We start from the raw sequence: 27,014 nt of genomic DNA, 5'->3' as shown, positions 1-27,014 counted from the left end.
ATAATAATACTCGACTAGAGACCTTTACGAATATTGATACCATTCTCAAAATCTCATTTTTAACTCACGTATTTAGAGATATAGTATTGCATATCATATTACAAGGACATTTATTAATTTAACATTTATATCGCAGTAAATTAAGAATTAATAAATTATAAAGGGAATAATCAATAAAACATAAACATTAATAATCATAATGTCTTAAACTAAAATATCATATTGTTATCTTTAGGGCACAAACACTAACATGAGAGAATATAATTTACCAAACACATTATCAACTTATAGGAAAAAATTATCCAAACACTTTAATAACTTATAAGTTACGAGGTTCATATCACTTATATGACACATTTAAACTTTAAGTTATAAGTTATATTTTTTAAGAAACCCCAAATAAGTCAGAAGAGTTTGCGTTATCAATTCAATCACATATAATTAATAGTTTTGAAGACAATTAGAGATTACTAGTTGATAAGACGTGCGGATCGAGATTGAAATAATATCATATATAAAATTAGTAATCCCAAAGAACTGAAAGTGTATATATAAATAAATAATATTAGAAATTAGAAGAGTGAAATTAAGTAAGGTGAGTTCGGTAATTTGGTACATTTGTGTTTCACATATTTTGGTGTTTTGTTTCACCAAAAAGGTACAGATGTACGGTCGTTTTGCTTGTCCTAACGCCGAATCATTGAAAATTACAAATTTGTCTGAGGGGTGTCCTGGGTTAAATCTGCACAACACTTGTGACTAGTATCTACTATGCTTGCTCGGTTAACTGAAGCTCGTAAAAGCGCATATACACATCCAGACACATGCAGTATGTGCGTACATGTTAATAGAGTTGCCGGCAATACTTCCATCAAATAGGACACCGCAGAAGGTACACACTCGAACTTGTGTTGTATGTTATGATTTTAATTCTAAATTGTATGTTATGAAATTACAAATGAGTGGTACACATGTTTAAATCCTACATGTTTCCACATTGGAGTGTTGCCCCAGACATAGCCAAATTACCACACACGCACAGATAGCCAAATTAGTTAGTTTGAACTCATACTTTTACTTCACAGTCAGAGGACAGCAACATTATCTTTCACAAATGGATAGTGAATATTAACTACAAAGTTCAAGTGGATGATTTATCCTCTTTCTTTCCTGCCAGAATCATAGAAATTTGGAGACCTCTACTAAAAGCTTGATTAAAGAGCAACCTTGTTTGGAATTCTGAGACAAAAGGGAACCAGGATAAAACAACTACGGGCATAAATATTAACACTGACATTGCACATTCATATGCTCTCGCCAACTCCATTATCGACTTCCAGAATCCTATACGCCTCAAACAAGGTTTGCACGCTTGACCAATCTGTGAAAGGAAGAACAAAAGATTGTCGATCAATTGCATCTTTGAGTTTTTTGGTTGAAAACTTGCACCAGACATTGATAAAAATTGGCACAGAACTTATACTAACCAGGATAATAGCCCATCCTGTAGGTGCAAAGGCAAGGATAGCAGCAAACACATCACTTACAGTCAGTCCACATACTAGAAACAATATAGTTGTGACTGTGACGAACCCAAAGAACAAAAGCACCTTCACAATCCTGAACATGAGTTGAAAATCGGTACCAAATTTTCGTCTGCCTGTTGATAAAAGCTGGAGGTACACAGATAATTAGATATTATAAACATCATTTATCTGAGATTCACTGGGTATTGCCAATATGTGAAATGACATTACACATCAAAATCCCTGTCACTTTCCATATAGACAGTGACTAAAAAGTGACATGCTTGCATCACTAAACTTAGCATACAGGCTAAAAAAAACTGTAATCATATATACCTTCAAGACCAAAAGAATTGTTGCCATGACAAACCAAGAAAGTCCATAAACCTACAGAACCTATATTAGAGAATTCTTTGATGGCCGCATTATGTGCATGATATAGAAAAATAAAATCTAGATAGAGAAAGAAACAAAAGGTACCATTAAGTCCTTATCTTCATGAGCAATGTCAAGGTGATATACAATCCCATACTGGTAAATGAAAAAGCGGAGAGCAAGGATTATCTCGAGCACTCTACCCCTTATGCTTGTGTGTTTTAAATGTTCTTGTTCGTCATCCCACCAGGACTCCCAACTTTTATCAAGTGATATACCAATACCACCACGATTTCCCATCCACCTCTTCCAATCCGTCCAATCATCCACTGTTTTCTGCCAGTCAAATCCAGAAGGATTGAAGACAAAAGGAGCAAACAACCAGGATGCTGCTAAAAACCACACTGATAGAGTGACAAACATGTTCAGGCTTGAATTACGATATGATTCTCCATAGACTTGATATATAATTAACAAAATAGCCATCTCCAGTCCTTTCACAAAATGGCTACGGGAGTACATCCTGTAATTTTCAGCAAATTTTGCATGGAAAACAACGAATCCACGTCCCGTAGCTCGGTACTTAGAACCACCATGAAGAATAGTTCTCCCATAATAGTGGGCTTTTGTCCCTAGCTGGAATGTAAAGAACACACTTGCCAGCTGAAGCTGCATGACTATAAAATCACCCACCGCAGTACCAAAGCCTCTTTCAAGACCAATTTCCATGACCATAGGTAGTACAAGCAACAAACCCAGCTGATAGACGGACTGGGGGGCCAGAGCATCTTCCAGGGATTTGCTTACGCGAAGATTCGGATCGTCTATAATCCTCTTTTCCAATCCACTCAGAACCAAATATAAGCGACCATATAAAAATACATATACTATAAGCACGGTTACCTGAAAAAATGAGTTTGTAGTTCATACAAAGTACATTTTAAGTGTATTAATTTGATAGAAAATACTATAGAAACTAAGTACTACAGCTTTAATACGAGGAATCAAATCTTTAAAACCCAATATTAGGTTCTAATTAGAAAATCTTAGCTTAGAGACACATACATGATATTGCATCCAACCTAGAAACTGTTGGTTTTAACAATATACAATGTTGAACGGGATGTCAATACCATACATGCTGTTATCTTTGCGAGAATTCAAATTTATCCAGAGCATTAACAATAAACAATCCAAGGAAGTGGAAATTTCTATCATAAGAGTTAAATTTGAAACACAATCACCCAGTCACCTTTTTTATGTGTGTGTGTTGTTCTAGGGGTTTAAAGAGGGGAGGGGGGATAATGTACAATTAACTAATGTAAAATTATTGAAGTATACCATGCTGCTGAAGTAGAAGCCAACTGTGGTAAAGTAGAAGGACATCATCCTATAAAAGTCAAAGCGTCGTCCAAGTCGATAGACATCACGACTGAGCGTCTGCTCGCCATTCCCACCTGCAACCTTAGCCTCAAAAAGGGATATTTGATTCATCCCCACATCACGGCCCTTTCCAACTTGTATATATTCATGATGTGTTATGTATCCACCCCGTAGAATGGAATTGTAACCTGAAGAACATTCCTATCAGTGAATGACAACTCTTAATGACCTTTTAGCCCTTCAAGTATAGACCGGTGTACCCATAGATCCTTAAACTTTAAAAGCGTTCTTTTTCGCCACTCGGGTATCAAAAACATACCTAAGAACCCTTTTTCCTATTTTTATTCCATTAATACCCTTACAAGATATATATACCTCTTAGCCCTTAAAGTATTAATGTACCTCTTAACCCTTCAAGTATAGACCAGTATACCTACATACTCTGAAACTTTAAGTTCTACCGAATGTAGAGGATAAAACATGGCGTGAATGGCTTGAAAATTGTGCTAATGGTAAAATAACTGGTTCCAATGACCTGAAAACTCAAAGTTATGCCTGAGCGATGTTATTAAATGTTCTTTGCAATGATCTAAATGTCAAAGATTCTGTAAATGATGATATGTCAGACAAAAAGAATACTTGTTCTCAATTTACTGACATGATCTATTTGATCAATCCTGAAAAGCTGCACTGGAAGTGTCCTGAGAAAATATATGAATTACCAAGAAACAAGATTCTAGAACAAGTGGTGATGGTGATTATGTTGACAGTGGGGATAAGCCTCTTGGTGGAGTGGTAAATGATAATAATTTGTCTACTGCTGATGGAGAATGTAGCAAAAGATTAGATATTCCTAATCTGGATGTCGTTCTTGTTCATGGTTTCCATGTGGCCCTTCCAAAACATGGCGCTCGTCTGAGGACAAGTCATCAACTAAGTCTGGTCTTGTGGAGAAGATTGACGAAGAAGCTCTTGTGGAGAAAATTGACGAAGAAGCTGGCAAGCAAGGCACCTTTTGGCCTGGGGAATGGCTTTCGTCTTCCTTTTCTTATGCCCGCGTGCTCATTCTGAGATACAAGGTGCGTTCCATACTTTGCTTAGACTGTAATATGTGAATTCTAAGGAAGATTTGGACCTAACAAAATGTTCTAGATTTAGAAGAGTTACGTTCTTTGTATGCAGTGGCCTATTTCTATTATCTTTTGACACTATTTGATCTGGAACTGGAAGTGCCTTCAGCTGATCCTTCATATTAATAGATTTCCTACTAACTTTTCGTTAAATTTTAAGTGCAGACAAATCTTACTCAGTGGTCTGGAGCAAGCCTGCCTCTTCAGGTTTGCCAATACTTCAACAACTTTGGGCGTTATCTTTTGGGTCTTCAATTTATCATTCCTTGTTGTTTCTCAACTAAATACATGTTCTACATGTCCAACTTCTTACGTTATTTTTGTTTCATTGGAATAGTAACACATGGGCTATCCACTGTTTGACTCGTTTTATTATGCTTAACTTCTGAAGATCTTCCCCTCGGACTTTCATTTACTCTGTAGCTCATTTTAAGAATTCTCATGCCACCCTCTCCCAGGGTATCAGTAATCCCATGGAAGTGAACTCAAAAATGATTGAATCCGGGTCCATATGATAACTTTCTGAAGTAGAACTTAAAATTTAGGGGTTTATGAGTACACTGATCTATATTTGAAGGGCTAAGGGGTACATTAATACTTTAAGGGATATATTAATCTTGTAAGGGTATTAATGGAATAAAAATAGGAAAAATGGTTAAAAGGTATATATTTGATACCCGAGTGGCGAAAAGGAACGCTTTTAAAGTTTAAGGTTCTATGGGTATAGCTGTCTATACTTGAAGGGATAAAAGGTCATTACGCCATTGAAATATAGATTAAGATGAGGTTTACCTGAAAATATATCCTCACTCAAGTTAACCTTTTTTGAAGCTTTGCTTATGCCACCCCTTGTTATATGAAAAATTCTGTCAAATATATCAGGATGTCCATAATGGAACCGTACTCTGTGTAACAAGAACATGCAGTTTAGATATTTAGAACAAAGAAGTATTATTAATTTATTTTAAAATGTACTATAGAGCCAAAAAATCACCAAAGTTAGAAATCACAAGTACAGGTACAGTTCACACTTCAGATGAAAGATTGTTCAAGCAGCCTATGATCAATTATCAGAATTAAGGGATTACAGAGCGGAAAAGAAGTACTCGAATTCATAGTACATTAGATGGTGAGAACATTTAGATTACACATTATTGGTTCGGTGCCCTGGAAATCATAGTTAACATTTTATGCAAATATTACTATAAATAACCTACTTGGTCAACGATATTGGTTCTGGGAATATTACTCACAAAGCAGTGTCCACGATATTTAAATTTCAGTAACATAACACCCTACTTAGCACAATCCTATAACATAAAGAGCAACTTAAAAAAAGTTAAAAACAACATCGAGACACAATATCTCCTAAAATTGGTTGTGGATACAATTTTAAAGTTTGGTGGTTAGGTTCCCAACTAAAGCTCATTGGTTCGATTCATCCAGCTTTTCCGGGGTCATTTTCTGGAAACATGCTCTTTGTTCTATGGAAATAGGGGTAAGGCTGCGTACATCCTGCCCTCCTCAGGGCCTGCTCTAAGCAGGATAATTGAGTATGTCCCTTTTCTTACAGAAGCATGGAAAACGAGGTTTAAGAGACCACCAATTGTGAAACAATATGCCAGCAAAGGATTTGATCACACACACACACACACACATATATATATATGTGTTTGTGTGTGTGTGTGTATTTGGTACAAACTATAGGGTCAGATGAAGTTAACTTTTAGTTGCTTAAACCAGTAGAGTCCAAAATTATCCTATTCCTGCATACGTTTCATACATCAATACATTATTTCTATTCCCATCAACACAAAAAAAATCGCGATGGGTGCACACATATGAGTGAAAAAACATGAAATGTTGCTTGCACTGCATAACAAAATCCATAGAGAAGGAAAGAAGGGCATACCTTAGTGGGTCTGCTAATACTCTTTGGCCAATAGTTACAAAACTAGTTTCCTGATTGGACATGAACCAAGCCAAAGATGAAACACTGAAATATATAAAGGCACCTCATCAAAATATACCTTACGACTTTGAAATCTCTCTTGTATAATTTTTCCATTTAAACATAGCAGAACAATACAAATCCAGCAAATTATTTTCATGACATGAGATATAATGAGTAATCAAACCTTCCGGTAAAAATATGCTCTCTCAATCCCAATATCGTCGGAGTTCTTTGTCCATGATGAGTCTTATGAAATTCTTCCAATACATTTCTCATTTTAAAAGCTTCCTCGAAGTAGTTATCCTAAATGCAAGCTGTTAGGCACTTGGCAAGCAGGTGGTTACATACAAAAGGTAAAACAGAAACAATACAGTTACCTGATTCATGTCAATGGCTTGCAAGGCTTCTCCACGGGTAAAAATGATTGCATGGTTTTGATTTTCAGGCTTCCCTTCACCAATTTCAGTTGGCGAACCAGGAAGTTTGATGCGATATATTTCCTGATATTATAATATATTAGTAAAATTTCACCATTATATAATGAGTGCAAGAGGAGAAACCAGTATATTATTGTCATTATAGCTATCATGCAAATCATTTTCTGATTTTTTTTTCCTTTTTTGTTATACTATTTACCTCATCTAACTTGTCTCCTCCCTTGACTAAAACAGAGTAATAAACCTTCTTTGATTTTCCATCGTATGTTTCCTCTCTTTCATCAATATATGCAACACGTAAAGACGGATACCTGAAATTTACCATCGATTAATATTACAGTCAACTTCCTATGTACTGCAGAATAATTATCCAAAAGCCAATGTGAACTACGTTAGCATGAGATTTAAAATGTTGGCAGCACTATTCTGATCTTCCTTATCACTGGATTTTTTCTGAGCACCATAGACCTGACAGGAAACAACATATGTAAACTTCAAATCTGCCAATGCCTGGGCACGATCCACGAGATTTTTATGTTCCTTGTTCATATCTATAGTCTGGTAGCCACCAAAGATAGCTGCAAAAAAGCATGAGTGATCAATCAATAGCAATAGCCTGGTCCTACTTGGCGTCAACATATTGCTAGTTGGATATAGGAGGCGAAAGTATCAATATAGAATGTAAACACAAAATTATGATAGAAACCACTTACCATCATCTTCAGCATAATCCAGGAAACACTGAAGATTTAGAGCTTGCTTATAGTACATCATCCCTCTTACTGGAGAGTAATAAAAACAAAAAGCTTTAAAACTTGAAAGCTAGTCTGATGGAAAAGATAGATTGCATGCATTGTTTTCTTTTCAAACCTGTTCTAGAAAGTGTTTGAGCCCTGTATGAAACCCAATGACGTGTGGATTCCGTCCTGTCTTTGCTTGAATAATTTGGATCTTCCATCCGCTCTTCAAAATTCTTCCACTCATCTATTTTACAGGAAATTTAGGCAGTTAAGCTCTTCACACTTTATAAATTAAGACGGGCCTGTTCAAGAATCAAAGTCAAAATACCTGGATATATCTTTTTCAGGTAAAACAAAGTTGATATTCCATCCTCATTTTCTCTGTTGAGCTTCTCCTCGGAATAAAGAACATCTTCTTTGAAATATGGAGTCAAAACACTAACAAGGAAACTTAGAATAATAAGTGATTCATGCTATTAAAGAATGCAACTATTACTATATTTTTTAAGGGCATGTAAGCATTGTTATCACGAAGACGACTAGTCGACGACTAGTCAGCGACTAGCCAAAAGTCTCCAAGCCCGACTTGTCGTCGACTAGTTGACGTGAAGGTCACCCAAGAGTCTCGTAGCCCGACTTGGGGGCTTCATAACCATAATTGTGATGTACCATGCTTATTTTGAACTAATTATTCTATTACTTTTGATCTAAATTATAAAATTAACGTGTTCAAATATATTATATATTAAATCTAGTAATTATACGTATAATGAACACTTTGTCGACTTTTTACGACTAGTCGGACGACTTGTCGACTAGTCTTCACGAAGGTACTCAGGCTTCGAGGGTCGACTTGGCGCCGTGATAACCTTGCATGTAAGCACTAAAGCAGTAAATTGATGCTGAAGCAACAATCATGAAAATTGTAGAACTTAAGATAAATTTTCATAAAGGATCTGAGATCATTTAATTTGATTTAACATACATTGGTTGGATATCTTTACCGCCAAAATTCAATTTGTTTATCTGAAACACATATATACAGGGCACTGCTTTAATTAGAAACTAACATAGGCCAGATACTAGAAATATTTTACAATTACTAAATTTCATACAAACAATCACTATATATAGAAATAGTTAAGCTATAAGATTATCAAATTGTATAATTTGTATACTGAGAATTTGGTGTCGATCACTAAGTCACTAAGTTACAAGCGATCACTTATTACATACTCTTAACTACTATTAACTACTAAATGAGGGGGAAATGCGGGGGACAACAGTTGGAAATTTACGAATATATTAGCTAATGGTCACCAACTATAACTATAACGATCACTAGTTTTTGGTTTCTATTCTAATACTGGTTTCATTTGATCAATTTTATATATCTGTAGATTCAAACATCAACTTTAGTTGAAATCCAAACAAAGATATGATAACTTGGAGTTTGGTCTAACCAAAGGCACTAAACAGTTTATCTTAAGAACATATCAATTACATACAAATCTTATATTGTGAAATTCCGAATTGGAGGCCCAATTCAAAAAATAAGTTTTCCTTTTATTAACCATGAACAAGATCATCTTGAATCATGGTGTTTAATGGTTCACTGTCTCCTCTTATTGTCTGATTCTTCAAAAAAAAATGATATGGCACGTTAATAGATCTGACTTCACACGATTGTAACAGCTTGGTAACAATTCACCAATTTCTCGATATTGGTAATTGACGTTTCCCTTGGCTCCTTGATGTACAAAGTTATGTTGACTAACAAACTATTAAATATATATGTACATCCACAATATTTTAGATCATATTCTTTTGGATTTCGATGCGGTATGTTCATTTATCTTAATTGTATCCTAATTGTCATGATTGTGGTACTATACCACTACCAATTGAAACTTATCTTCAAGATGTGTTATATCCTCAATTCAAAGTCCAATCAAATATTCATAGATAATCCACATCTGGCATGGAAGCATCTGATTAAATTCATATCCATATCCATTTAAATTTTGGTTAGATTCGAATCATATCGTTGTCGGTTTTTTAATAGCACAATCAAAATCTAATCCATTAGGGCTTCACATTATTGGATCAAACCTCGAAATCTATTTAAATTTAAAACGAAATAAAAATTGACAAAACATAAGGAGAAATAATAAAATAAACTGAACACGAAAATCTTTATTATAGTAAACAATCCCAAAATATAATATTTTAAAGGCTGACAATTAATATTAATTTTGAAACTCAAGTATATATGATGTATATTAATATTTATAAATAACAGTTCACAGAAATAAAATGATATAATTGCAGAAATAAATGTTAAGAATCATCATATATCATACTTGGAAAAAATAATTTTAAAATTTAATTACTATTAATAGAAATTATGTTAAAATGTGGAAACCCTCCCCCCCAAAGATGTATGCAAGTAACGTCTTACACACAAATCGATTCATTAAAAACAAGTTGATAATGTTGTGTATAGAAGATAGAAATCTAATGAAATTATTGTGCACACGAAAGATAGATGAAAAAACAATTTGATTGGGAAACAAAATAGTCAAAATCATAAAGATTAACTAATTTGATTATGCATAGTTGAGTATATCTTGCAGATGACCTAGCCTAGTGGTGAAGGCTGAGTCATGTGCGGCATTCACATGTTTTTTGCCTCCTTTAAAGGAGCATACTAGAATATAACTTGCTAAGAGAAGGAGAATCTTTTTTTATTACTACTACAAAGAGTATTTATTCATGGATAACAAAGTTTTTGAATGATGAACCAAAATGTGGAACGGAATTTGAAATGAAAACTATATATTTAATGTAAATATTTTTTTTAATATTACTAAAACGAGTATTTGTTCATGGATAACAAAGTTTTCAATTATGAACCAAAATATGATTCAAACTTTTAAAATGAATACCATGGAATTTAATGTAAGTATAAAAAATGTATTATGTACAACGACTTATGATTACTGTAGATACAGAATTGTAATAAATTGAATCAATTTTACAATCACAACCCATGTTTCATAACAAATTAATTATTCTTATGTAGTTCTCATTTAGGATCAAATAAGACGACATGAAAGTTTTTGAAGAGTTGATCATCTAATGTGGAATCTAAGTTGTTAGAGAGATAAATTCAGTGTACACTAGGTAAATATTGACAAGCACATTTCCACTACGTAGAAACTCCGGACACATCCCAACCTAATGGAAACTCACAATTGATACACTTTTTATTAGATTTTAAAGACAAAGTTTAGTTTATAAAGCGTGAGGTGCTTTAAAGAAATATGGAATCTGAAAGCGAAAGCGTGAAGGAATAAGGGATAATTGAATATATATGACAAAAAATACGATTTGCTGGAAATCCGACCTGAGGATTTTATCGAACCTGAAATTTAGGATCCGGATTTATTCTTTATCCTGAAAGAGTTTGGATTGCGCACCGAACCGATATTTGTATCATTTTTACTTCATTTTATTATTTTTTTGCACATGTTTCTTGGTTGAATTTAAAAAAAATGTTGTAGGAAATCAGTATTTCGGGCGTCACTAATTCGGGCGTTGTTCAAGAGAAAAACACATTTGCATAGTAGTACCCGGATAAACTGCGGAGTAAAAGAGCAAAAAACCGCACAAACATTTAAGGTATAGGTAAACGCATAACGATCAACCTCCTAAATAAGCTGCATGAGTTATAATCTCTTCTCTTTGCAAGGCGCATAAGTCTATTTTGCAATCATGATCTTGAGCACAACGTGTAAGGCGAATGAAATCCATTACATAAACTGTTAGTAAAAGAATAGAAAAGGCGTTTATTGCGTCACTTAAGTTATATATGAATTCCTGAGCCCAAAGAGATCAATATAACAAACCTCAAACATATTTAGTTATGGGGAGATCAATATAACAAACCTCTAATATAAAAACAGTGGAAATTTTTATCTTTTAACTAATAGGCGCATTACTGAAATATTTATGTATATAACACATGTAATAATTGTTATGTTTCATACGCGACTTATTTGATTGCAAGTTGTGAAATGTATGAGAGTAGTGTAAGTGACATTGCTTTTAACACAGATTACTGAAATGCTTTACGATCAAGTTGTATTTTCTTTATTGAAAAAAATTGAGTCATTTGAGCATAAATGAATTGCTTATGTTTATCATCTTGGCGACCAAATTCTTATAAACTTGAGAAGAAATTTTGAATTGATACTATTTATTTTTATGATCTATAAAAAAAGATTACCTTTATCTATTTCTAACAAAAATAATTTAAAAAATCAGATTTAGATTAAATTGAATGACTTAAGAATTTAACAAGAATTTTGATTTATCTATTTATGATAGGAGGTAATCATCTAGGAGATAGTCCACCTATTTCTAGCCACGAGAAGCGTAATTGTGAGGCAAAGGAAGATTTGGAGCGTGATGATATCATTTGATTGCATATCATTTAACTTTTATAATCTTGATTAAAGAGAAAGACGACTTAATTCTAACTAAGAGACATACATGATACATTGAGTGTAGACTCCTGTTTGCATAACTTTATTTTGAGAGTTGTATAAATATTATTGATTTTTTTTGTTCTCAAGTAAATGTCAAATTATAGTTAGTTTAAAAATTCCCTAGACGGTAGATCGAATGTTAGCATCAATAACATTAGGAATAAGATGTCTAAGAAGACATGAGTAGGAGCTATGAGTTACAATGAACTAACCTAAAGGAAAGCATAGCACGAACTGTTGGAGCGTTTGGCATCTTCATGTACAGGGAATTTGCAAAAAAGGTGATGCGACGACGTGCCTCCAAATTCATAGGCACATTTATTGCCGATTCCTTAACTGTGAGAAGCAAATGAAGCCTTACAACCTATAAAAAACAAAAAAGAAGGATTTTGAAGAGACATTCATAAAGATACTGTAGAATCAACTATTATAGTTTATGAATACGTACCTTCTCTCTCCAGGTTTGATTCTTTGCAAGGTGAATATTTATCTTTTCAAACTTCTGCTTTTTATCATGTTCATTATGTATGTCAATTTGATGAGACTTTTCAAGAATTCTGTAATGAGAGGAAGCTAAGTCACGAACAAATTTTAGTGATCCTCAAACTTAATTTAATAACCACTAGTTTGTCGGAATACAACACTTACTCATGTCCATTATTCATAACATCTTGGGTGATAATTTCCATAATATCTTGGAGAATGTTAATTACTGTGGATTTGTATGACTCTATATCATTAGCATCATAATTGCTTAGCTGCAAATATACAACATTATGCCCGATTATTTGGTAAACTTTCAGCGGTCAGAAATTCTAGAAAAAAAAAAGAGAGAGTTTATAACTATAAATACAAAAAACTGAATTTATAGTCATGTCAGCCATAACAAACATTTTACCAAGAGATTTAAGAACTTCTCCAGCTTATTGTTGAGTAGAGGCAAACCACTCATCCGGAACTCACTTAAAAATTTTCTCTGTTTAATGCTAACATCTACTTCATGGCAAATCTGCCTAATAATCCTGCGGGAGAAACAAAAACCGTGATACGAATGCTTCAAAATAATTAGAAAGTAATGCTTTATTAAGTGTGCAACTATACAGGATGATTTTGTAAAAAGAATGGTAACAATGCATAAAGTCGATACTTTTATTACATTATCATAATGATTTCAGATCACATTGTAATGCGTTAATTTCTACTTAAGCACTTCCATTATGTTATGGGAAATATAGTTTTTAAGGTATTTAAGAAGGTGCTTCCAGAAAATTTGAAATTTAATTATTTATTTTAATAGATTTCATGTGGTTATATATATATAACTTCATGAACATAATAAATCATTTTTATTACAATTACTTAGTAGGAGGTTCATTTGTTTTCCTAGTTATAATATATATTAAAGAATCGGTGTCAGCTTAAGACATGACCCAACGTAGGTCTCTAAAACATTCTTACAGTTTTTCATCTTCATCTTCGAGAAGGCCATATAGTATCTCCCCGAGTGTTCCGTAGCATTCAATAACTGCTGAGCGCATATAATCATCAGCAGTAATCTTCCTAAACAATTCAGCATCATCCTTGCTCTTGAAATTATTTGCCATGTCTAATGCAATCGGAATCTAAACAAAGAAACAAGAAGCCAAATAAAAGAAGTCCATTGAATAACTAAATGAAAAACAAAAACTTTAATTTCCCCACCTTGCTAGCAAGCAAAAAGGGAGGCCACTGCACAACAGAGACAATACTAGTCGATGAATATGGCACAAGAAGAAGATCTTTTTCTCTAAAAAATTAAAAGAAGGATAAATACAAAGATAAATAGATCGATACATATAAATAAACAAAACTCAGTACATTTTTATCATCTGTACAAATGAAATCATATATTAAATGATGCATGCATGATGGAGGAGGCAAGTCTAACCTGTTGCTAACCAGATCTTCCATCCTCATAGAAATAATAAATTCATTCCACACCTGGGCGAATTTCGCGGAGTTCTTTTTTCCCGTTGGATCATCCTGACATACATAAGAAGTGTTTATGCAAATTATAGAAAATTATTTTTAACAAGAAAAAACAAGAGAAGAATTCGTATAAATCAATTCTGAAAGTTTGTGCAAATAGCCCGTAGCCCATGCTTATATCACTAAACTGAATATGAACTTTTATATGTTCAATACTAAACCGAATCCAGATTTTATACAATTACTGAATTCTGTTTATTTTCGTAGACAATAATATACAATTTACTGTTCGACGTGTAGTGAATTCTCTTGGATCACTGTGACCGACACAGGGTTCTTTCATACTTAACGAATGTTTTCCCACTTTTCAAGATTAATTGCCGAAAATTTTATCAAAACAACAGTCTCAAATGGCATGACTAGAAAATTATCTCTACTATGCCTAACAGATCGTAGTTATCGAACTGTGTGTGCGCGCGCATTGCATGCCTTTGATACCCAGACTTGGCTGCAAGTGTCCAACATGGATACGGGTACAAGTGTTGGACTTGACGAATATTTTAAAACTTCGGGACAAGGAGCAACAAGAACTAGGCAAAACGAGGAGTGAAAGTAATATATTTAAATTTCTGGTCTAAAATTAGTGTCAAGTGTCCTTCACCGGTACTTATAAGTGAAATGAAGCATCGGGGTAACAGAGTCAAATATGATTTAAAGTCTTGTTCATATGTTCCAATAATAGGATAATCTACGCAAACAAAACTCCCACTGGTACCAACTTGCATTATAATTCCCAATGATTAGAGGAATTCTAATAGAGATTGTGTTACCATATGCTCTTTCCTGGCCATCTCTTTAGAAAATGGAATAAGACGCTCACGGAAGGCTGAAGGAACAGATTCAAATCGAGACCGCAGCATTCCAAGTGTCCGAACCTAATCATAATGTTAAAGGATTTCAGTAGTCATGCTTGTATCTGACTTAACGGAAAAATAATCTAACTAAAGGATTTTAATCGTTACCATTGAAATAATTCTTTAGTTTAATATACTAAAGTTCCAAAAGTTAATAGCTAACCTCACCCAGGTGGCTGAAAGCTCCATTGATCCCACCAACAATGGTGGCGAAAATAGAATACCATATCTGAGTGTCCATGAAATAGACCTATAAAACAATTACATTATTAGTATTTTGTTAATATCACAAATGAAAATAGGCGCTTTCCGAAATACTCTATACTACTTACCATGACAACTGGAGTCCATATAACAATAACCACACCAATATTGCGAGTTCCTAATCAAGTTTAAAACAGTTGGGGCTTAACCATGATGAAATATTCTGCAGTAAACAAGCAAAATATTTTCTTCTTCTCGACTTCAGCCAGAAAGAATTAAAATGTTACCATTTGGAAAGAACTCGTGCCATTCATAGTTACTGACTTTCACCTTCATAATCACCTTTGTAGGTGCAACCAAGGGGAGGATCTAGACACAAAAGGCATTAACAGATTACCACAAAAAAAACATGCACGAGATACATTGGAAGTAGTTCTGTCCTAGTAATCTAGGACAGTTGCAAAACTAATCAACATATTGATGTGTTATTTTAGCGTTCCTGCCATGATATTTCTATAGAGTAGAAAAATGGCCCAACTTATACATAGTTGGAGCGCCAAGGAACAATACACACCTTGACTCACATAGTTGTAAATTTCATCATTAATTACACTTTTTTCGCATAAAAAAGCATATAGGAATGCCATTTTCATAGAGATTCATTATACTAATTTGACTTTCCCTGCACAATGACACTGTGCTTTCATAATTTGTCAAGCCTCAAAATCAAACTAGACAGTACAAGACATGGTTAAGAAACACGTAAACTAAAGGACAGCGACAATAACAGGTGAGAAATACAAGCCTCTATATATATACATCAGTGTTTTAGGTCTCAAGGCAGCGGTAACCTACACGCTCAAGTAATATTCCTTAAGCTAACTTGTATAAGATCTTTGGTCATCTCCATATGATTGCAACTTAATCTTGATAACTAATATTCAATTTTCCTAAAACAAAAGGGCAACATGGAAAAAATAGTTCTCTTCTGTGAGCTGATTATTATCGGTACTATAATTAGTATATTGATCGCATATGACACAACTTCCATGTTTTTTCACTCCGCAGACAGAATTTCACATAACAGCATGAAATATAGATGACATTACCTCCACATAATAGCTGAATGCTATCTTGCTTATTAGAAGAGTAATCCAGAATAGTGTGTACCTAACAGCAACAGTTAATATGTTAGCAAGATAAAAATAAAAGCTAAAAATATCATTGGCCAATATCAGAAAAGAGGGGGGTTGGGGAAGGAAGGAGGCGTTTGTTGGGGGGGGGCAGCACTCTGCTTCTAGAACGAGAAGCACCAAAATTAAAAATACATTCATACTTATAATACACCATACACCTACTAATTAGTTTGATTACTTACTTAAAAAGGGAAATCATGTCTTCATGCATGCCTCTTCCAACAAAGAGCTTTGGCTGAGAAGCGTTATAGATGAATTATATAGTGCAACACTGACTTCATCACAAAATAGAAAAGATTAATGTGCTTGCCTGAGCCCACCACATAAGAAGACTAATTATACGCCAGTTTGAACGTTCCATTGATCTTCGTACAGGAGGAAGCACAAAAAGCAAGACAGCCAAAAAGTTGGGTATCAAATATATTACAACACAATAGCTAAAGAATGACTGGTCCCGCCAATTCCCTCCTAAGGTACTAAAGAATTTAATAATTCCTGTTGGATTCTGAAACGATCTCGCATAACTAATTGACAGGAGAGCAACCCAGAAGGCTGCAACACAGAATTTTATAAGGTAGCGGAAGATCTGAGTCCACTTCAAGCTCCTCCAGGCATTGAAACTGAGGATTATGTCCAGAGTTGCTGTGCAATATTTGGTAGAATGACAAATTCTAAGGATAAACTATCATGAATAAGTAATAGATGAACTTAAATGAAAGTCTTTTAGTATATAATTATAAGGGGAGAGCCACACTAGGGCCACCCTGAATTTTTTAAAGCATGTGCTTCTACGGGTTAAATATCAAAGCGGTCACTTAACTGAAACTCATATATCAGTTTAATCATCAAATTTAACGGGTATCATTTGAGTCACTAATGTCATAATAAATATCAAACAGATACCTCAAAATATGTGCTCGAGGATTAAAATTTATTTTATGGAGTTCTAAACATTTTTCCTAAATTCTATTACAACCAAATGAAAAGTTATAAATTCAAAGTATTTTAGATGATGTAGTGAGATTTTTAAAATTTTATCTACTAATTATTTTTATTTAAATAAAGAAAATGACTACAAAAATAAAAATAAATAGTAGATAAATTTTTAAAAATCTTACTATATTACATAAAATACTAGAATTCATATATTTGCATTGGGTTGTAATGGAATTTAAGAAAAATATATAAACTCCATAAAATAATTTTTAATTCTTGAACACATATTTTGAGGTATCTGTTTGATATTTTATTATAATTTTAGTGATTCAAATGATACCCCGTTAAGTTTAATAATTAAACTGATATATGACCTTCAGTTGAGTGACACCTTTGATATGTAACCCATGCTTCTACAGGTTCCTTGCACATATCGTATATGCATATGTGATTTAAATATTATAGATCTAGCCAGTGTAATCTGTCGATTATCTAATCATTATCAACTTTAGAATAACTATATAGTTTATTTGGTTTTAGTTAGTTATTTAAACATAAATATTTATATAGACAGCGAGAGACTTCCAAGATTTTATTTGATACACACAAATTATCTATTTGTATTTGGTCAATTTTTTTTTAAACAAATCTCTTCTGATGAAGGATAAGAGCATACAATACATGCACTGTCTTCCTTTTTAATCATAAGTTTTTTACTACAAAGATTTTACGTAGCAGATTTTTTACAAACGAGCAGATTTTTTACAAACGATGTGTATAAGATCATTAGTGTATTCGGTCCATTCTGTGTTAAATTCCTAGCCACTTGAGTATGTATTACATCAAAGAAAACGGCAGAGGTAAAGAATTACAAATACCTTGCAGAAAATTTAAGATAGCAAGAGTGATAAAAATGCTCAATATGTTTTTGAAGACTTCTTCCTCAAAGATCACAGCAAGAGATCCATTATGGTTCCATCCAATAATTATCATAGCCTGAAAGGACATGGTGTTAAAGCATATATATTTGCAGTAAATGCTTTTTAACTAAATACCGAGGTTTTAGAATTACCTGGAGTGACAATATAAAGAATACCCACATACGATCAAAACTTCTGTAGAGATGCAAAAATGTCCTGACTTCAACAAAATTTGTCTTCGGCTTTCTTTTTCCGGAAATGACCTGATTACTTCCCTGCAAGTTGATGCATACATATCTTAGAATATTATAGATGGCGTAAAAAATAGTTCAGCAATGTCAATAAAAACCTTAACATGGTACGAAGATAAAAAATCAGTTGATGAACATTATTTACATAATAAGATGAAAGATGCAACAGACTAAAGAAGACTCCAAAGGTTATGAAACATTTTATTTACTACCAAAAGTTCCATATTGAACTTTATCTACATAAAAGGATAGCCTTGAATTTCTTTGTCATTATGTTGATCATATGATCACCATCATTCACAGCTAGACATAATTTGTGCAACAAAATTGTAATGAAGGAATATAAATGCATTATTTTGATGAAACAAGGTGACAAGACGCAAATACTGCAAGACAGGAAACTAATTGAAACAAGATCTAAGAACAAATTGAACAAAATATAGATTCCTGTATTTTGACTAAAAATTATGGACAGGAAAAGAATAGCTGCCTCATCACTGAGGCAGAACTTACATCAAGGTTGATATTATTAATTTGAATTAAATTCAACCAAAAGTGATTGGCAGTGAGTAGAATCGGCCTTATTCACACTATGCTGGAAGTTGTAAAAATTATTTGTCAAGATTACATTGCTTTGAAAAATTGAAGGGGAAGGCAGCCGACACGGATTAAGATAAAGAACAGTTATATACTACGAAAAGATGCATGGAGATTAGAGAATCTGATGAGTAGAATACGAAACAGAGGAATCAAACTTAGCCACTTAGAAACTTAGATTCAAATTACGTTATCAGCTACTTTGATCCTCAAATGAACTACTTAAAGGAGACTAAAAGGCTCATTATAGGCCTGCAACTAACATGCACAAATAATGACCTATGAACATCAAGATCAACTAATTAGATTAACTATAGAAACAACTATTAGAGCAAGGTGTACAGATAGGCTTCCAAACAACTGATACTTATCCCTTTGCTCCAAGCTTATATAACATCTTCTCTTAGATTTTTAAGAGTTAAGATTCTTAGTCTTAGGTTGCTCACTTGCTCTCCACCATTTCCATGTAAAGAAGAAGGTACTCAATAAACTTTTTAAGTGAAATCTTTGGTTCCATTTCCTTACAATAATCGTTAATTAACTAATTGTTTTTAATACCTCTAATACTCGTTTTTTTACTCTCAGCTACCTGGCCAGTTATTATTTTTCATTAGTCCTCATAGTTCATAGACACTGAACTCCTTGATAGTCTCGTGGCATCACTGTCTTTAGGTTAGGGATCACGAAAGTGAAAATTTACAACATACTCTAAAACCATACACTACAATATCCAAAGTGTTGGAAATTGCTAGAACTGATGGTGGAAAAACAGTCCTTCAACAGCATCTCCATAAAGCAAAAAATTAAACATTGAATGATATTGAAAGCATCACAGTTTCAACACCAATACTATTTCTCCCCATGTTGAAAACCTACTACTCTCATAATTATATTCTTTGTTCATCTAGGCTGTATTCCAACTTATTAAGGGTATTTCTACTTGAGGCATTCCTTTCACATTTTCTAAAACATCACTTTTGGCACAATAAATAGATAATAGATCAGCGCCACAAAAAAAGCATAAGATATTTCAACTGGATTTAAATACTTATGTGTGTATGCACTTGTGTTGATGTGTATTATATATGTGTTTTTGCATGAATTTACTGGTGTAGTAGGCATTTTCTCCTCTGAATGCACAAAAAAGGCTGATTTATAGTCCATAGGCCATCCAAGCTTAAAACATTTGTCCGTCCTGAAACGAAATAGCCGGAAAATGATGGCGGATCTTCAAGCAAATAACAACCCACATTTCTTTAAAAAAGAAAAAATTGCTACCAGAAATATTCATTCAGATCATCATAGTTTCTCCATGCTGAATGGCTTGCTTTACCGTTATTATGTCTCCTGACTTCCTTTTGCACACAAATATACATATAATCAAATATTTAAATAAAGCCTTGTTGGAGAAAATTAATAGTTATATAGTAGTATAGTTGTGCTACCTTAAGCAAGACCTCATATATTGGGGTCACAACATTTTGAAGGAATGATTCTTCACCGCGCATTGTTGTTTGATATGCACCTCCACTTACCGGCTGGACATTGCTAAATAAAATTCCATTGATCTCGTTCGACATCTTATTTTAAAAAAAATAACAAAAATAAAAACAAACTGGTTAATTTCAAATTAGTGTAGAAAGAAAAAAAATGATTGACTTAACAAATCTTAATTATTCCCTAACAGTGAGCACAAATACATCCGGGCATCACAAATTTGACAACACCTTATGTTCCGTAATTTTTATAATTAGGTACATTAAATTCCTTCTTCATTTTGAAGGAACTTAAAAAAGAATACTTGAAAAATGGATTATGTTGGGTACCCTTGGAACTAAATTGTTATTCTTCTTCCCAAAAAATTGATATATAAAGTGTTTAGGCAATTAGAAAGAAACACGTATTAATGACAATTAACAAATAACTCACTCGGAGAAAAGAATAACTAGAGGTAAGAACTACGTACACGTCAAAAGCTCAATCTTAGTGAAAGAAGCTAGACTCTTATAAAAGTTAGAACAGATTAAGAAAATGCATCTACGATTATGTATTGGTAGTACTTGATACTTCACCAGTCTTAACAGAAGAATGTGCCAATTACATCATTTTAATGCGAAGATGCACAATACACTCTCTGGTTATTCTGGCAAAGATCTTCAAGAGCTTCTCTACTTTGTAGGAATTTTGGCATCTTGGGAAAAATTGTTCTATCCTCATTGCAATTGACTGAAACATAAGTTCCTCAAAGCCTCAATACTATTATACAAATAAATAACTATTGACAACAAACATCAGATGTTATGTTTCTTCTGGTCAATGGAGATCAATTTTCTGAAGGTTAAGTTGGGTGACCTGAAATCAAATGATTAAATTTTGAATCTGATGCTGATCGTGCCTAGCAATTTTCTAGAGGTTGAGTTGGGTGACCTGATTTCAAGTGATTAGATTTCGAATCCTAATACTAATCGTGCCAAGAAGCGCCTTCAAATTGCATCGTCTTTTATGGGTATATTAGAAGCAATGGAGCATCGTTGTACATCAAGAGAAAGGAGAATTCTTAAGCAACATTCTTATACAAGATCATGTAAGTTTTTTGTGGAAACAAAGTTTCCAAGGATTGTCTTTTCTAAAAGTTTGCTACAAGAATATAAAAACCCATACACATGTGCCTTCGACAAGGCTGAAACCATAGACCTTTTGTGACTAAGACATGAGGGGTAATGCTAGACTAGTAGACAGTAAGCAAAGGGTAAAAGTCTCTCATGATTACAATTGCACTGGTTCTGTTTGAAGATGGAATGTTTCTTATTGTCAAACAAACTACAGGGATGTACAGTAGAACTGTGAAGACTCAGGTGTCAATTACAATTTTTTTTGCAGCACTCACCCCTTCTGGTCAACAGAGTAACCCATAATCATAAGAAACTCAAACAGAAGCTCTAGAGTGTTAAAGGCTTACACTAAATAAAGATTGACAATATAAATATAAGCTGGATAATTTTATTACTATAAGAGCTAAATGTTAAAGGCTTGTTTAATTTTTATTAATTGAGCATGTTTCTAAACAGAATACAAGAACCTGGGTTTGGTACTTCAAAACAAATTCATTGTTACTTGCCAAATTATAAACAATGCATACCATATGAAAAATATAGCATAAGCATTCCGGCATGAATCGAATATTTGATGCTTCCCCCCAAATAAGAAGATAAAGGCCAATATACAGAAGCTCTAGTTGTTTCCTATCGGAACCTTGTGGATACCTGGAAACAAGAGGAGGGAGGGGGGGAGTAAACATGTGATTTTGAGTTCACCAAAATAATAGCATATGGTGTTGAAATGATTCCATATAACATAGCTCCCTGGATCACAGAGTGGACTTACATTATATTTACCGGACGGTGCAAATAAGCGCACCAAGACCGATAGTTTTTGAAAATTTTATCCATCAGATGATGTACTGTATTGTTGTCCAGCTGCAGTATGAATCTTATTAAATCTTCAACATAAAAAATAAATTAAATGCTAAACATAATAGAAGTATGTAGAACTGCATTAGGAATTGCATAAAACGCGCAGAGTCGCAGAGATGCCAACTAATAAACTTATGCATGACTGCATGTAACACACACATACACACACACACATGTATATATACATTTCTTATATGTTAACTCATATGTGTCTGTTTATATGTATATTTACCTGTTCATAATTTTCAAATCCTTTAGTCCTTATGTCAATATTGGCAAGTAAAAGTATCAAGTGCTCCCGCTGATTTGCAACATTTCCTTTCTTTAAACCATGAAAGATGAGAAAACGGTCAGTTGATATGAGCTTTTTTCTTAAGAATACCAAGCAAAATGAAGTGACCATAGTCATACAATTATAATCAATAATAAGATTTATTATTATCATTACTACCTAAGAAGCAATGATAATAGACTAGATAGAATGTCTTATAAATGAACACTAATAGGTAGTTAAGTTATACATTGTCAATTTTCATAGTTTATAGTGGCAGCTTCCCTTTGATCATATCAGTTACTCTACTTGTGATAATAACATCACAACATAACTATTTAATTTATAACGTAATTCTAATCGGTAGAGCTCTGTCTCTCTCTCTCACGCGGGGGCGCCTTACACATATTCAAGTTACTAATCAAACTAAAACTAAATTACTAATCAATTCAAAAACTAAATTACTGGTTATCGTATGCCTAGTCTTATATTGCTTTCTACTGTGGTCAGATTTCTATTCAAGATATTTGAGAATATTACGAATGATGTTTAATCTTTAAGAAATAAATGTCAATCAAACAGCTGGCTTTCTACCGGTAAGAACAACAGCTTGATAGGTCCTTGAACTTGAAACTTCCTTCTTTGAAGTCCTTCAGTGACTAAACCTGCTTGTCTAGAAGTCTACCTTAGGTGATAGGTGCAAGATGCAGGGAAAGAATGGAAGTTGAAAATTAGATATGCAACAGAGGTTACCTGGAAGCCGAAGACAGAAGAAAGCCATTCAAGAATATCATTTACAGACTTATGTCCATCATCAGGTGGTCTGAGAATCGGAAGATTTTGGACATCACGTAAAGCTCGAAGTGCTGCTTTGACCTAAATGTTGACAATTAACAAAAATCGTAATGGTTTGTAATATCTAAATAGACCCAGAAAATCGCATTTCAATAACCCTTCATAGGACAACCTCTGGAAGTTCCATTATTGGTGGTTTAACTCCAACAGCATACAAGGGAAGAATGTTATAATGCTCATATTGTTCTTTTTTCTCTTCAACGTCTTTGGCATAACTTTGGGTCTGCAGCAACAGTCTCAGTCGAGGTTATTAAAGTCTTAATCCAATAGATTGTCAGGTATCACAGTTTTTTCATCAGAACATGTACTTGAGTGCTTATGCAAAACAAACCTCTGAATCAATTTTTGAAGCAGGTACAACCGTCTTTAGAACATCATACAATACAGAAGCAATTTGATAAATCTTAGCCATCTCCTCACTTCAAGATAATGAATTCGAAGAAGTTAAACAGATAGTAGCAACACCTCTGAATAGATCATATATTCATTTAAATTATGTAATCAAGCTTACGGTTTCTTTGTATATTGTCCATCTCTGATATTGGTCTCATAAAAGTTCTGGTAATATAGCTGTATTTCTTTTGGATCGCTTCTTGAAAGTTGATGCTTTGCCTCTTCTTCTTCCTACAAAAATAAGGACATAGTTTGTTGCGTCAGTTTGAAATTTTAGTGTAGGAAGAATATGTCCACATCTAAAGATATCAGCTGTCACATGAAGAACTTTCTTCATTATGTCATATTGAAGTATTTTTTGTTATATAGAATTGTGTTGCAGCTTATATTAAAGTAAAGTTGATAAATGTTAGATAAATCAAGCTTTTCTTAACCTTCTTAATCACAAGCCAAAACCTCAGTAATATTATCCTTTTACAATCACTCTAGAGAAGTGAACAAATACAGAAAGTTATATGTACCAATGGTCCAACATATATACAAATATTTCTCATAATACATATTGTACAGATGCAAGAAACTATTTTTATTTTTAAAATATATCACATTCACGATACTATCCAAGAAACATTTAAAATGGAAAAAATTAGGATAAAGAAAAGGTTCTTATGTCAACCTTCTCAAGTTTATGCAGCAGGTAGGTCTTGAACTGCCTAACACCACGTCCACTTGACTTTGGATCCATATGGTGAGCTTTCTCAAATGCATGGAAGCGACCTAAATCAAAATAAAACAGTTTGATATCCATGACCAAGTATGATGCTCTTTATAAAGGATTATTTCTCCATTTTTATAATGGCTACATGAGTAGGTACCTGAAGCTTGTTTAAATTTAAACCTTGCGACGGCACACAATTTGTCAAGTATGATACACAGTTTGTCAATAAAATCAATCAAGGAAAACATATACAAAAATATTGTTGTCCGTTACATAAATCCATTGTAATACATGTGAATTGAAAATTTCAACTGCAAACATTCTAGGAATTAATCAGTGAAACAAGCAACTTGCTGCCTTTGATTTCTAGGTACAGAATTCGACAGAATCTTTTACTTCCTCCATTTTTCTCATTTAGCGCAAACTGAAAAGGCAGTCCACGTGTCAACATTTTAACTCAGGTTTAATTATAGGAAATAGATGTTATTCTAGTAGACATTATGAATGGTCATAGTTCTGATTTCAACTATACAAGGTACTGAACCTTTTTGACTAAATAAGTCCTTTCTAAATTAACAGTCTAAACATGATAAATGTACTTTACATAGTAATTTTGTTATGTGTTCTTGTTTAGGGACTTTAAGAACCAATTTATTAAGTAGCAACTGAAAACTTAAAACAACCCCTTTGCCTTACATAAAAAATATGTTGTTGTTTTAGTTAATTTTCAACTACAGAGCTCCTTCTTCAAATTCCATCAATTTCATCATAGCAGTTATAAATTATTCACATAATACACATTTTGGGGCACAAAGGTTAAACACCAAAATAATTTACTCTTCAATTACAAGTATTAATGAGATAATATAAATATTTCAAGCTAATTTTAATAACATCAAACTAAGGAAAAATTCTTAAAGTACAGAACATATTAGTTTTTTCCATAATCCTACTGCGCGATGCAAAATTCGTGCCGAACTAAAATTGTACAAAATATTTTGTATAACTTAAAATATCGCAACTTCATTTTTATTATTATTATTACTTTTTATATTTTGAACAACATAGAATTATCATTACATTATTTACAATAAAGGGTTAATTATCATTTGACTCACTTAATTTGTTCTAATATATCAAGTGGATCACCGATAATTTTTTGGTCTAATTTAAATCACTTGACACAAAATAAGGTACACTCCGTTGAATATTTAAAAAAATAGCGTTAAAATAAATATTTTTCGTGAAATTTTATGATGTGGACTTACCGGCTTTGTCCACCTGGCAATGTGATGATAGGGCTTTAGGATAGTATGCCACGGTAATTATAAAAATTATAGAAATTTGTAAATTTACAGGTTGAATTCTAATGAAAAGAGAGATGGGTGAACTCTACAAATCAGATATAATGAAATTATATATCAGCAGGTCCAGAGTCCAGACTAAGTTGGCATGCTTAGTCAGAAAAATAATCCTACTCGGCTTTCCCGTTAATTATAATATTAAAACTTAATGGAATGTAACCTAATTTGAAATTAGGGATTCATATGACACCAAAAATTTGTGGGTGATCTACTAAGATACATTAGAATGAAAAAGGTGAGTCGGTAGATAATTAACCCTTACATAAAATTTATCTTTCCAAGTGAGTGTAATAGATGAAAACTTGCACATATAATCTATGCATTACATTCACCAATAATTAATCAAATTTATAGGCGCACCAATAGATAACGTGATTTTGTAGTGAGTTGAATTTAGAGTACATTAGTACTAGAACTAAAAAACAGCTTAGCAAATAGATAGGGGGGACATACACAAATAAGCAACCCTAGCGTTTTTGTTTTCGACTTCATTGGCGACACGAAGAATAGGCGCAATGGAGGGGAGAGAGGAGGGCACCAGCTCACTATCAACAGCCTCAGCAGCATCATTTTCAATCCGCCTCGAAAACGATCGAGGAGGGGCCGTCGACCCACTCGAACTCGCCATTTGTACCAATCACTAGAAGAATAATGTTGGAAATAATTGCCAAAAATACGTATACTAAGAAACATAATAATTGTGTGTATAAGAAGATGATTTATATATTAGGAGAAAGGAGTGTTATTCTTGGATTGTTCAAGGAGGCAAAAATGAAATGATTAGAGAGGGAGTCTGGATGAACAAGTAAGGAATTGACAGCGACTCAACAAGAAGATCTTTGCTTTTTTCGAATCT

General features: G+C 33.3%; 1 protein-coding gene across 2 annotated transcripts; it reads right to left on the bottom strand.

Moving 5' to 3' along the window:
• Nucleotides 1-906: 906 nt before the first annotated feature.
• On the bottom strand, nucleotides 907-27,014 carry LOC141707899 (callose synthase 7-like). 2 transcript variants are annotated; one of them, XM_074511341.1, is made up of 42 exons: nucleotides 26,612-27,005; nucleotides 24,753-24,853; nucleotides 24,195-24,307; nucleotides 24,015-24,102; nucleotides 23,796-23,906; nucleotides 23,582-23,704; nucleotides 22,790-22,879; nucleotides 22,469-22,560; nucleotides 22,224-22,347; nucleotides 20,530-20,664; nucleotides 20,363-20,439; nucleotides 20,192-20,279; nucleotides 18,389-18,511; nucleotides 18,195-18,312; nucleotides 16,691-17,022; nucleotides 16,563-16,615; nucleotides 16,294-16,354; nucleotides 15,472-15,553; nucleotides 15,313-15,362; nucleotides 15,144-15,230; nucleotides 14,897-15,001; nucleotides 14,026-14,120; nucleotides 13,800-13,884; nucleotides 13,557-13,720; nucleotides 12,997-13,120; nucleotides 12,747-12,856; nucleotides 12,547-12,655; nucleotides 12,311-12,462; nucleotides 7,874-7,983; nucleotides 7,676-7,789; nucleotides 7,519-7,587; nucleotides 7,197-7,383; nucleotides 7,005-7,116; nucleotides 6,746-6,868; nucleotides 6,553-6,671; nucleotides 6,327-6,410; nucleotides 5,207-5,319; nucleotides 3,243-3,472; nucleotides 2,007-2,804; nucleotides 1,863-1,913; nucleotides 1,488-1,673; nucleotides 907-1,381 (listed from the first exon to the last, which is right to left on the bottom strand). In XM_074511341.1, exons 1-42 carry the CDS (start codon nucleotides 26,784-26,786, stop codon nucleotides 1,142-1,144), a joined length of 5,703 nt encoding a protein of 1,900 aa, XP_074367442.1. In that variant the 5' UTR covers nucleotides 26,787-27,005; the 3' UTR covers nucleotides 907-1,141. The 2 variants fall into 2 exon arrangements, 1 of the variants encoding a protein (XP_074367442.1); XR_012569212.1 differs by lacking the exon at nucleotides 907-1,381 and having other exon boundaries at nucleotides 1,596-1,673; nucleotides 1,863-1,922; nucleotides 26,612-27,014.

This window comes from Apium graveolens, chromosome 2 (assembly GCF_009905375.1).
Source record: "Apium graveolens cultivar Ventura chromosome 2, ASM990537v1, whole genome shotgun sequence".
NCBI classification, from domain to species: Eukaryota; Viridiplantae; Streptophyta; class Magnoliopsida; order Apiales; family Apiaceae; genus Apium; species Apium graveolens.
The sequence above is the reverse complement of the archived record's forward strand: the minus strand, read 5'-3'. Positions and strand labels throughout refer to the sequence as shown.

Excerpts from the sequence above, each read along its gene's own strand:
- LOC141707899 (XM_074511341.1), bottom strand. The coding sequence starts at position 26,786 with ATGGCGAGTTCGAGTGGGTCGACGGCCCCTCCTCGATCGTTTTCGAGG. Across the intron at positions 16,355-16,562 it reads GACATGATTTCCCTTTTTAA|GTACACACTATTCTGGATTA; the intron begins GTAAGTAATCAA and ends TGTTGCTGTTAG. Across the intron at positions 6,869-7,004 it reads GAGGAGACAAGTTAGATGAG|GAAATATATCGCATCAAACT; the intron begins GTAAATAGTATA and ends TTATAATATCAG.